Source organism: Hyposmocoma kahamanoa, unplaced genomic scaffold, assembly GCF_003589595.1.
Source record: "Hyposmocoma kahamanoa isolate Upper Pololo Valley unplaced genomic scaffold, ASM358959v1 102, whole genome shotgun sequence".
Lineage (NCBI taxonomy): Eukaryota > Metazoa > Arthropoda > Insecta > Lepidoptera > Cosmopterigidae > Hyposmocoma > Hyposmocoma kahamanoa.
Genome location: NW_020653337.1, coordinates 11,461,700 through 11,475,733, shown reverse-complemented (window position 1 = coordinate 11,475,733; position 14,034 = coordinate 11,461,700). Strand labels below are relative to the sequence as shown.

Here is a 14,034-nt window from a genome sequence, read left to right as displayed (position 1 = left end):
TATATTAAAATAGTGATGTATTTATGTAGGTAATAACATTCATACAGAATTTGCTACTAAAACTTGACTAGACATAACATAGATTTAAAAAACTCAATAGACATAACACCTAATTAATTAATTAACAAGAAAATATAATTTTGTACAAAAATCACACTTAAACAATTATGGAACGAGTTTTTATAACTGCATTACGATTTTATAATGTAATATAATGTAATCAATTCATATCGAAATTAATATAATTTTCACAATACAAGCAAACTCACTTTGAGCAAAAACTATCCATGATACATTTCTGCAAATAACTATTTACATCCATAGTAATTCATCATCAGTATTTCGATATCTAACAATAACAACTATCAATCTTTAAAAGTAAACAGTTTCTGTATGCAAAATGTGATATTTTAAAATGAACATCATTATGATGTGACGAGACCTCAATTGCTACGTTGCGTAGCTTTTCCGTAGCATCTACTGTCACAAGCGGCTTTTCGGTCTCCGGCGTAGCTGGGCGTAGATGAGACCTGCGGGTTTGTCTATGGGCTGGTAGATGTGGTGTCGAGGGTCTCCCTTCGTCACATTGGCGGGGAATTTTGACATGTCGATATTTAGGTAATGTTTGTTCGGCATTGTCATTCTTATCCAGGTGATCTGTGAACAAGAAGCAATGTATATCAGATCATTATTTGTATGATATAAAACAAAAACTTATTAATGGCTCTCTCTCTAGTTTTCATTTATAACTTTGTTATCGTATTTAAATTCATTTATAACTTTGTTATCGTACTTATTGATTATAATAGGGCATTTGATTCAAATTTGTTTATTGAGCTTTCTATTACTTCAATAAACTTACATGAAGTGCTGAAAATATTCACCAGATATAGGTATTAATGGTTAAAGTCAACTGTGGGGGATTAGTCTATCCCTATTATCAGCACTATAAGGAAAAAGCTTGTAAAGCGCCATTAAAGGTTACACAATTTTTTTATGAATATCTATTTTGCTTAACTGTGAATTCATATAGTACGTTAATGTTAGTAAAGAGCACTTGATATTTAATACTCTCCTAATACCATATAGTGCTCATAGTATCCGAACACGTGATAATTGGTTACCTGTCGCGAGTTTTGGTTATATTCTAAATATATAATAATAATAAAACAAGGAAGTCCGTCAAGCAACTTATTTTTAAACAACAACATCCTCAAATTCTGATTTGTATTATCATTAACGAAGTCAATAAATAAATAACGGACCGGTCAGCACCAGAATTCTGATAAGAAATATTAGACCGTCGCGTCGCGTGATTTCAGACGTTTTATTCATATGACACATGTCACGTAGCTTATCGTGAGAGGTATACTAACCGAGGCACATAAATTATCCTAAAAAGAACTACTGTATCATCTTCACATGGGACTTGTCAACTTGTGTCTCAGGAGGACGGGGATCTTTGCGATTTAAAGCTCTGAATGGCACTGCAACCGTTATGAACAGGCATGTAGCTTACCATCAGGCGCACGAATTGTCCATCCCGTCACTTGATATTATATAAAAAAAACCTAGAAAAGCTATCAATTAGTACTTTGTTAAAACATTTTAATACGAAATAACTTCTGCATTTTATCTTTGTCTAAGAAATGCCTCCGAAAGAATAGTAATGGCATATATTTATAATATAATAATTATAAATATTATTGTTAGTCTATATATTCCCACTGCTGAGCACAGGCCTCCTCTCATAATGAGAGGGCTGCACGCACTCCACGCAGATCCAACGCTGATTGAGAACTTCACACACACCGTTGTTTTCCTTCATTGAAAAGCTCATGGTAAGTTGCAAATTAAATTTCACAAATGAATTTCGAAAAAGTAAAGGTTCAAAGTCGAATTCGAACCCACGAACCTCTACTTGGAAAGGCGACAGACACGGCTTTTTAAAAATTTTAAACTGTATAAATTCTGAATGTAGATTATGCAAAGAGTCAAATTGCAAAATTATATTAAAGCAAATTATCGATAATTATCTATATTTAATTGAGTATACAAAATCATGTAATAAGAAGATCGTTATCGGCCGAGGGCGACAAACGGTAAACACAAGTGACGAACGCCGTCCCGGGTTGAAATATAACCACGGAGATGCACTTATCAGTGCGGCCGCACGCGATGCTCATAAATAGCACTCAGCATCTTATTTTGACACTGATGTCAATATTGACTAAACTATAGAATAGATGCAGACTCAAATATATAATATATATCATATTGATACAATAATATAACATACTGTTACGAAGCCGTGCATGGGAGCCTAATGGTATGACCTACCGCCTCTCAAGCAGAGGCCGTGGGTTCAAGTCCGGGCTCGCACCTCTTAGTTTCTCGGATCTTTCTTTTATTTCTCCCAATAGCTCGCAAATATTACAATGACAGTTTGTACAGACATAGATTTAAACAATGCTAAAATGGGAGACTGGTGTCCAAGCTAGGTAAAAAAACGATCTGTGAGAGAACCCTGCGTGCAATGAATGATGAAGAACAATATTCTTACGTCTTTTCGTTGTTAATATAGTGGGATCGTACGGTAACTGAGAATGTAATTGCGCGACAGTACACAAAATATAAAGTTGATGTGAAAAATTGATGTGCGAAATACGATTTGAAATTTGTGAAAGTGAAACCTGCACGTCGAAGAAGATTCACAACTCATAGAAAACGTATGAAGTACCCAACCCACATTGGGCCAGCGAGACGGACTATGGCCCAAACCCTCATCTGTGAGGAGACCCGTGCCCAGCAATGGGATGTATAAATAGGTTGATGATGAATGACAATTATTGACTTGAAGAAACAAGTCGTGCACCTGATGGTAAGCTACACGCCCATCCATAAAATTTGCAGTGGCACTCAGAGCTTTAAATCACAAAGATCTGAGGGATACTGCCGCTGCGCTCGTCACCCTGAGACATAAGTTGACAAATCCCATGTGCCTGTAATTTCACCAGCACCCTTACCCTTCAAAACCGAAACACAGTAATGCTGACATTACTGCTTGGCGGCGGAAATAGGTAAGGTGGCAGTACTTCCTTAGACGAACTCTTTCGCAAGGAGCTCTACTGCTACGAAAATATTACGATCACTGTGTCTATATAGTTCTATTCTCAAAACACCAGACAGCATTTTGACGGAACTGAAATATGTCTAAGACGCAAAGTGGCAAAATTGTACTTCGCCTGCATATTTAATAAAGGACGACATGAAGAATAATCTTCATAAGTAACAAATCCACTTAACAAAGTCACCTAGTTATTACATCAACTGTACAATATCCGTAACCACGTATCACGCGGCAGAAATGATTATGACGACTGTACGTCATTTAAGACGAGGTTAACATACAAGATGAACATACTCATAGTGCACAATCTGAGTACAAAAGGAACTTTGGCACCTCACTGATAGTAAGCACATGACACAAGATTAAGTATAATTACCAACCATTTGCGTGTTATTGCTCCATATATTCGTACTTTGCTCCCATTATACAGGGTTTATATAAAAAGAAACACGACATTTAAAAAGGTTAGCTAAGAAAGTTACCACCAAAAATTTACTTTAACAATTTAAAAAATTCGCAGATAATGAAATTTTATATATTTTTTAATGTTTGAAATTTTGCATTGGCCGTCGAAATTATTCTTCAAAGATGGCAAAGTGAAAAAAATTGTTAGTTTGACCTAAGCTAAGGGTTTAGTTTAGGACAAACTAACAATTTTTTTGATAAATTCTTTAATATGTCGTTCGGCGTTATACACATTGTGTGTATGACTTTCGTTAGTAGTGAATTAAACTGGGTTATGAAGCAATTGTTATTTGTAAGAAGAAAGTCTACACAGTTCCTAACCTTATTGATTATCATAATGAACCACGTTTACATGTATATTTATTATTGTATATTACTACTAGTACTACTTTATTAATACTACATTATTATATATATCGTCGGTAGAAAGATAATTTTCACTAAGTGTAATTTTGATTAGAAAAGAGACCATATTTATGTTTCATTTGGGAATTACATCTACGACAAGAAGCATTCAGTATAAAATATTTAAAACATATTTACACAGTATTTTAACACGTGCGTACTCTCTAATGGTTTTTCACAGTGAAAGAATAAAAAAATGTAATTAATTCCATTAGTACGAGTTTTGAGTGAGTTCAAAAATTAACACTAGAACTTTGCCGAATTAAAAACGTACTACACTGGCTGGGTGTACAATAATTAAAAATTAGACATAAAAGTACACCTGATTATGTTATTACGTGTAGTTCTACATAAAAAACTGTGTAATAATGATAAATATGTCGGTAAAAGCAAAGGCTATGTTTTGTTATTGCTCGAGTTTATCACCGGCTTCCACGGACAGTAAACTTTGTTCTTCTAATTTTAAACGCATAGAAACACTTAAAAACTTTTACGAACTAAGTCTGTATGAAACTCATGTATTAAAATTTACTTACTATCGATTTAAAGATTCCATTTATATTAAACAGTCTTACCTCCGAAACTTTTTCAAGCACCACCTTTTCAGCCTGGTAAAGAGTGTGCTGTACTGATGGGGAGTAGACACCTGTATCGGGAGGACCAGCGAACTTGTCTAGAATAGCATCCTTTACGGTCAACCACGCGTTGTCGAAGTTTGCTGTTCGCATGCTGTCGTATGTCCACTCCGCTTCCACTACCGTACTGTAGAACAAAATATTGTTATGATATCTTTCTTATTTGCAGAAACAAATTAACCTTGTGATTGCCAAATAATTGTTAAATGTTAAATAGTAATTTTTTATTTATATAATATAATATAATTCTACAGTGTCACAAAAACTAATTTTGGTTTTACCGTTCACTGCTGCACAGTCAGTAGTCTAGTATTTTAGTATAATACATAGAATCATGAAACAACTCTATTAACCTGTTTTAAACATATATAATCGCGTAACTGGACTCAATAGAGTTTATCAATCACATGATTTTACTATAAAACAATAGAATAAGAAAAACTATGTTATGTACTTAAAACATTCGTAACTAATTTCATATGTTGCAAAACGGTATATACCTATTTGTATCAGACGGTGCTCTTACTTATGATAACAAACAACTTTAAAGAAAATTTACAATATAGGAAATGAACGCGATAAAATGGCGACAAAGGATTTTTATATAGAGAACTAAATTGTTTTTCAATAATTCAAAATAATATTTTTTATTTTATGCTAATGCAATTTGTCATAAGTATGAATACCGACTGAATGTATTTCCATTTTTATAAATGTTTTTTTTTCTGTTTGCCTACCTGAATATTCTTTCCGCTGCATCAGCAAGTGTAGTATATTCATCTTGTACAAAATCCACGAAAGCTGATTGTGTAGTCTTCAGGACCCGAAGGCCGCTCAAACCAGATTTAACTACCACAGCCTCTGTATTATCAACAGAACGTTTTATTTAGTACCAGTTCGTTAAAACCACAATGGTAAATATTATAAAAAATATTGCGAAGTAAATTTCGAAAGTTGAATGCTAGTATACTCACCATGCCTAGCTTGTGACACTTCAGACCATCTTGTAGCAGTTGGTGAAAAGACGAAGGCGTGATTGTGAGGCACCCCTGCCTGCAACCTTTCCCAGGGGTATTCCACTATTCTACACTTTGCTTCGACCACCTGCTTGTACATATACAGGAAATGGTTTACAACCACAGCACCGAACTCTTCCGGAGTCTTAACGCCGTGTTTTTTCGCTAACAAGTAGACCGTGTTCTTCTGCGAATCGGTTGCTACTACTTCTTTATTGTCACCGAGTACATACGCCGATTCAGAAGCGAGTTTCAGTTCGGTGTTAACTTCAAACTCGCGGATGCTGTGGTAGTCGCCGTCGCGGTGCACGTGCAGGAGCTTTACGGAGCACTTGCCATAACCGTGATCGCTGAGCTCGAAGCGCCCACCGGAGTCGGCTGCGGCCGTCGGCCCTGACCGCGCCGTAACGGAACCACCCCCAACATCTTCACCCGAAGCTGTGTTTGAAGGTTTCGCGTAAATTCTGAAATTTATTTCGTATTAGTTCATTGGAGTTTTCAAAATAAATTACATATAAAAAATCCATAAAGATTTACATTACCTGTTAGTACTAGTCCAAGGCATTTTGTTTAGTTAATTAAATTCACTTAATTTTGAGAGTGTGTAGAAAACAACGTCGAGGCATACAGACACTGCCGACTGATGGTCGAGTTGTTCTTATAACGGTACCCCGTGACCCTTGTTATCGCTATCGTCTGCCGAGCACGCGCCCACTCGTAACTGAATATTATCTCAACATTAATTAAGTACATCAAATAATAATCATAACATAGCTGATGTTAACAACTGTATTTGTAAGTTAGAAAATAGAATCCTTTATACCAGAAATATTAATGCACACAACAACTCTGTGTTTCAGTAGCTACAGAAGAGCTAATTACTTCCTACCTGCGGTAATGATCAATAACCACTCTAGAAATATTTGCCGTCATCATCAATATTTTCATATACCTAATTACCATCCTACCTACATCCTTACACAGTTTGATAAGATTTCATGTCATGGCATCAATTCGTACCCTTGGCCACAAGTGATCATACGTCAAAAGTGTAAAATGTGAGAGTCATAAAAAAATTTCAAACTACATGAAACAACTTACGTATATTATGTTTAATTTCATAATACCTGTTGTAGCATAAAAAAGTAAGCGATTAATCTCGTTTGTAGAATCTCTAAAAAGTAGTCAATTTGGAGATATGACCCAAAGGCACGAGTTACAGATAATTCGCCTATCATTCATACCATTTCTCCTTTACTTTGCGAGGCTGATGATAACAGACAAATGACAGACTACGTTAAAGGAATTAATAGCAGTTAGCAGCAAGCAATTTTAGTCGTGCGTCATAAAAAATTTGGACTCGAATACGCACAAACGCATTATCGCAAAATGATAAACGGTCACAGGTTATCGTCAAATTTTGTAAGCTCAGCAGGCACGTGATTGCTTATATAAAGACAAACTAAAAGTAGAGTCACACTCTGTTATTGTTATAGACCTATTTTGCATCTAATCATATTTACTTTGCCCCTAACATTTGGGTCTGGGTACACAATATTAGAGCATTTGTAGATTTTTAAGTTACTTAACATTGGTAGAGTTAATAAAAATTATGATTGTGCTTAACGACATGGAAAATATACATAAGTTCAATTCATTTATGTTTTATTTATCATTAAACGATGGCGTAAATTTGATTTAGTACCAACTTACTTAAATTCAATGGCAGATTTGTAAAATAAGGCTGGAACTGGTATTTATTAATGGAAAAATAATAAAGATTCCGAAAAACAAATGACTTTGCAGCGAACTGAGGCTAACTGTAATACTAACTGAGGTACGTTTAAATGAATTACTGAAAAATAAAAATGATGAATGAATGAACACACCATGAAAATTAATCATATTTAGTAAACAATCAAGAAGTTGTTCAAATCACAATTCTACGAAAAAAACTACCTACTTCCGAATAATATACTAAACATCCGAAAGAGATACTAATTTACCGAAGTTTGCTCTATGATGTTATCATCTTCATCATCTCAGCCCGTTTACATCCACTGCTGGTATACGCGTCCTCTTTTGCTCGCCAGCTCAAGCGGTCCTGTGCGAGTCTCATCCACAATCTTTCTGTCACCCCCAAGATATCGTCCGTCCATCTAGCAGGACGTCTTGCTCCTACCGGGTACCACTCAGTGACCGCCTTGGTCCATCGGCCGTCGTCCTGCCTAGCAACGCGTCCTGCCCATCTCCATTTTAACCTCGCAATCTACGTACCGACGACGTCTACAACTTTGTTCGCTGTCATATCTCCACGTTGGGTATACGGTCGACAAGCATGGTGCACTCCATTACCCTTTGTGCTACTCTGACTTTGTGCTTGTATTCCTTTGTGAGCGGCCATGTCTCGGCGCCCGCCTTAAGTAAGTACGTAAAAGTAAGTAGACAAGACGCATTGATTATAAACTTTAGTTTTCAGGCTTTGAGAAATTTTAGATTTAAAGACGTCCTCCAGTGTTCATATCCACCACATCATATCCTCCAGATGTTGTCATACATAATAGTATTTCCGTACGATGGCATGTTTGACATGCAATAAAGTTCATGAAAAGTCAATTTTCAATTTATAATAGGCAAGATTTGCAATAAAAATGGTTATCAATAGTTTTCCGTGAAATATAAATTAAACATTGTTGTTAACATTAAATATTTCAAATATATTCTAAAATTGTTATTTTCGGGACTTTCAATATTTCATTCGGTTGTTTTCGTGTTTTTATTTCCACAAAAGTTTTCAGAAGATTGGTAAATAATATTCATAATTTGAATAAGCTCGTTTTTTATTTACTTTTCGGAGCTTTTATTACTACCCTAAATTAACATTTTAACAGGCACAACTGAACAATTACGTAAATGTAATTGACGCTGCGCAATTTTCTGTCATTTACAAGTAATTAAATTGATTCTAGAAATATTTCGTAGCAACTGTTAAAAAAACAGATAAAAACGTACAACAACAATGTTTTATTTCGACATTCATTTTTATAGTCCAAGATAACTCTAGATAACCTGTCATAATAATACCTTTATGGCTACCAAAAATACTAGTAATAAAAAAAATATAAAAATGCGGTTGTATGTATGTACCCTTGTTAGATGAATTTTCTTTTATTTTCAAAAAACAAACAAAAAGTTGTATATGTTCGTACTTAGGTACAAGATGTAATGTCAATTTACTTGCTTATCTATTATTTAATTAATAAACTCTAGTTATCGATGTCCTCAAAGCCTTTCCCTTCACCCGGCCTCGTTTTCTTAGTATCGAGTAACCCCTAGGTTTTTGGAATTGCCTACTCTCGTGACTGCCAGAGGTCCCGGGTTCGATTCCCGGGCCGGGAGAAATATTTGTATGGCCAACATGTATTTCCCTCGCGAGTTTAGATGTAATTTCTGCCGTCCACCAACTAAAACGCGGCTAAGTTACAAAATATTTTTTTGAGATATCATAAAAAACCATAACTCAGTTTTAGAATAATGAAATTGTTTAATGATATTTCACCTAATAAGTCGAACGTTAACTAATTTTAACTATTTTTAAAATACAATTTTGCAACTATATCTTTTGCTATTTAAAACGAATATTTGACCACTTGCCACTTAGTCGCTGTTTAGTTAGTAGACGGCAAATTTGTAGTTATATACGTGTGTAATTATGGCAACCGCGATACAGGGTTTGAATGTGTGCGTTATTATTATTATTATCTATCTCTATACCAAAATTCATTAATACTGTTACTTTCTCATTTATAATATTAGTTTGGATTGTTATAAGGTACATAGTAACTAACACTGTACGATCCGAAGAATCCGAAATAATAAAAATATTCCTTTTAATTGTCCTATACAAGAGTATTAAATTTGTACTAGTTTGAAAAAAATAAAATACGTGCAGGGAGACAAATCAAGTATCATATTAAGGGAATATATATTAAGTAATTGTAAAAACATGTATTGCATGCATTATAATTATAAGGAATGTAATTTAACTTTACTATAAACGTTGTCATACGATACCTATGTATCTACTATCTATGTACCTACTAGAGTGACTATGTAGATTAGTGTTAAGGACTATATTTTAGCATTAAATATACAGTATTTTCGCGAACCTCCATTGTTTATTTCGCCCATCACAGTGTATGTTACACCTAACATTATATTTATGAAATCGTGCTTATTCAAGGTGATATACTTCAATTTTCAATGGCGTAAAGCCTGGCGTTACCCGTGTAAATGACAAAAAAGAAAAAAGCTTCGTTCTGCTAAAAGACAAAAATATTATCATTCCGGTCTAACCTAACTCATTAGCACATTTTTTTTATGATACCAACTGACGAGACGAAGAAGCCGTGCGCCTGGCGGTAAGCGACACGCCTGTCCATAGCAGTTGCCGTGCCACTCAGAGCCTTAAATCACAAAGATCTGAGGGGCACTGCCACTGCGCCCGTCACCCTGAGGCATAGTTGACAAGTTCGGTATGTCTGTAATTTCACCAGACACCCTTACTCTTCAAAACCGGAACACGGTAATGCTCACATTACTGCTTGGTGACAGAAATAGGTAAGGTGGCAGTTACTACTTTGGACGAACTCTTTCACAAGGAGCTCGACTTCTACTAAAAATATTAATATTATTTAAAATTTACGAGGTGATACATGGTTGTTACTAGGTAACCAATTAATATGTATCAATGTACCAACTGTCAAGTATTTTCTTGAATTAACTGCATTAGACACTGACACAAAAACCTACCTTTTGCACGTGAAACTCATAATACTTGTCGCATTGTCAGAACGTTCGTGCAGGTGAAAGAGGACGAAGCAGACTTTTATTACCCACCCTTCACATAGACGTCCGCAAGTGTGGTTCAAATCAACTAACAAGCTATGAAAAATAAAGATTAATAAAAATAATAACCGTAATAAATATTATTAAAGAGTGCCTTTATTTATTTAATTTTTTTAATATCAAGTAACGGGACGAACAAATCGTGCGCCGGATGGTAAACTACACGCCTGTTTATAATAGTTGCAGTGCCATTCAGAGCTTTAAATCGCAAAGATCTGAGGGGCACTATGGACTACACTAGGAGACAAAATACATACAAATTATGGTTGTACATAAACTGACAAAAAACAGTGGACATGCCATCAATCAGTCCCCTAACTAGGGTAACCCTGTACTTTGGGAGCTGATGACGATCCATTGCCAGAAAACAGTATTACAAATATTTTACAACCGGTTATGTACACATGTATAGAACACTGAAAATGTAATGTAAGTATAGGTACCTATATAGTTTGTGCTGTTTTACAGTGGGTATCTTTATTTTTTCTATTTACTTATTTATTTATTTATTTTGCTTTATGCAAATACTGATACACACAAATACTAATACTAAGTAAGTTAAGGAGAAAGGGGAAAATATACTTTTTATATATATTTTTATATAATATATAATTAACTGCCTCCGTGGCCGAACGGTTACCATGCCGGACTGCCACGCCGAGGTCCCAGGTTCGATTCCCGGGCCGGGCGAAATATTTGTATGACCTACATTTATTTCTCTCGTGAGTTTGGGTGTAATTTGTGGTTGTCATGTGTGTGTTCATGACACCCGCGACACAGGGTTTCCCTAGTGCGTGGCTATGTTGAGTGTGTGCGTTATTATATTATTATTATTATATTATTATTATACGTTGCATTTTGGACGTCTATTGTGCTAGGTACCTGTAAATGTAATTTATCTATCTCAGTAATATTGTTAAATAAATTTTGTAAATATGACAGTCTACATATATCCAGGAATGTAAAGTATGCATAAGCAAAATGGAAATAGCATCACATTTTTATAGTACCTAAGATCGTAAACCGTTATGCGTGTATGTTAAAATAATTGCGCCGGCACTCAACGAGTTCGAGAAATAAATATAGCCGAAAATTCAACGAGGTACTTAAATCCACTAGGACACGCAATACGGGAATAATATTAATGAATTTACTACAGTTCGAATTGTCTTACAAAGTGGATACTTGACGTAATTTCTGAGAAATAAAAACTGAGAACAATCTCTACGCGTGTCATCTACAAATTTTCTTGCGTTGGCTGGCCGGGTATTCCACATATTTTTTGTGGATTTTTTAATAACATGCTCTATATAGACCAAGCATTAAAAAAATCTTGAGTCTTAATAGACGACGTCAGTGCCAATTCATTATCAGTTCCTGACTCATTGGAATAAATTGAAGTTCCAGTCTTTAGACTCTAAAACAAACACTATAAACTAATGTATATTTGTTAGTAGGTCAATGTATAAATAACACTAATTTTCCAGAAATAATTTTGATAATAGTTGCTACACGCGATCTTTGGTAAAAAACTAGTAAAACAAAATAGAAAATCGTTCCTCTAACTTATCAAAATAATGGCTATCCATGATCCCGAAAAACAATTAATTTACGCTATGAATGAAATAGATTGTGGAAAAATGTGTCTGAGTTTTTTAATAAAGAAAAGCCCTTGCTCGCATTGTTTCGATAGAATATGAGTTACGGACACGTTCAGACAAATAACAACAATCAAACATGCAAATAGCAAACATTATATGGCACGGGTACAAGACCTGATGATAATTTCTGCGGGACTGCGGGACTGCTGATTTGATTACTGAAGTTCACTCCACAAACCACTAAATACTGTTCACTCGATGAATGCGACAGCGCTGGCTTCTTTGAATACCAGTAGATATTCAAATAACATATTAAAATTAATAAGTATCGACACCGCCCACGTACCTTATCGTAAGGTACATTTTTACACAAATCGCTTTCTTTTTATACTTTATAAAGCATGAAATATTATGTTCATTTTAGTCCTTTCGATACATTAAAACGTTGCCATTTAAAGTAGTTGAATTTGTGCTTACGATTCTTACGTAGGAAGAATCGATATTTTATTTTCAAACAAGTTCATAAAGAAAAATGTATATTTTATTTCAAATAAGCAAAGCTGGCTGGGCCTCCTGTCAGATGTCTGTCCCAAAAATATAAAACGCCTCCAAAAGGTATTACTTAATAAGTAGACACGTTCATTCCGTAGTTAGGGCAGCTCCTTTCTTTTATTTTTCCATCCTCTAAGACAATTTCTTTCGATTTTCTTTTATAAAAAGAAAGCGCATTATGCTGTACCACGACTGTAGTTACCTACGTATAATTACGTTAAAAGGATTGCAGTAGGTAAGTTACATTTAAGAACCACTGTAAATTATTTTGTTTTGCTTTGGATAATAAATGAAAAAAAAAAAGCAAAATTAAGATTAACGACAGATTTTACTCCTTTTTGTAATTGTAAACAAATACGAGCTTGTTCTTCTCCGCCGATGTGTGTCACTGGCCCTTGTTCCCGACCGACGCAGAAACCGTGGGCGCTGTTAAAAAAGTATTTCTTTCTCCCCAGCTGGTTTATGGGATCATCAAAATAATATTATTGTGCACAATGATAAAATATGTAAACATAGGTTTAATAATTGCAACCTTAACCATATTTTTTGCTCGAAAGCTACGCGTATTTGCGTTCCAAGTAAGACATGCTCTCAAATATTAGAAAATATTTTCTTCCAGTGAATTTCGACAACACTACTTTACTATTATTCATTGGCTGAAGTGGAGAATTGTGCTAAGAATTGAGAAGAGAAAAGATGTAATAAAATATTTGTCATAATGTAATAATTTAGTAAATAGTTAAGAAATTCACTTTGAGTAAGACCTCTCTACAACATATTGGCGTATTTGTTTTGCACACTCGCATAAAGCTAATAGGTGCGATGCTATTCTGTAACCTTTCTAAGCTATTGTCGAAGCATTATAATTACAAATCAAACATGGAACTTTGTAGCTATTGTTGTACTTTTGGGCGCAACTCTAGATACCAAAGTGTGGGTCAGTAAATAAGTTAGTTATCAAAATATCTGAAACAGTAACACGATCAAAAATAGTCTCCCTTATAAAATCCCTGTTGATATTATTTAAAATTAGACTTTTACGAAGTTTAAAACTTTTGTGAAACAATAACTTTATACAAAACCCATTTACCCATCCTTTTCAGGTTATTTCCACTTTTGTTGAAAAGAAAACTGTAAATTACAAACTCTGAATAAATAGAGAAAGAACACCCCTTCAAGTGTTTAATCAATTTGATATTTTCAAAAGTTATTTGATTAATTATGAAAGAAAACTATATTAAATTCGGAATTAACGTCGGGTAGTTTCTATTCAATCGAGTTCAAGGTCTCTAATATATATTTACAAATCGCTTTGAAATTAA

At 34.6% G+C, this 14,034-nt stretch overlaps 1 protein-coding gene across 1 annotated transcript; it reads right to left on the bottom strand.

The window, feature by feature from the left end:
• Window positions 1-7: 7 nt before the first annotated feature.
• LOC113235624 (uricase) lies at window positions 8-6,287 on the bottom strand. Its single transcript, XM_026471406.1, has 5 exons — window positions 6,194-6,287; window positions 5,610-6,115; window positions 5,373-5,496; window positions 4,576-4,762; window positions 8-657 (listed from the first exon to the last, which is right to left on the bottom strand). Exons 1-5 carry the CDS (start codon window positions 6,214-6,216, stop codon window positions 484-486), a joined length of 1,014 nt encoding a protein of 337 aa, XP_026327191.1. The 5' UTR covers window positions 6,217-6,287; the 3' UTR covers window positions 8-483.
• Between the last annotated feature and the right edge of the window lie 7,747 nt (window positions 6,288-14,034).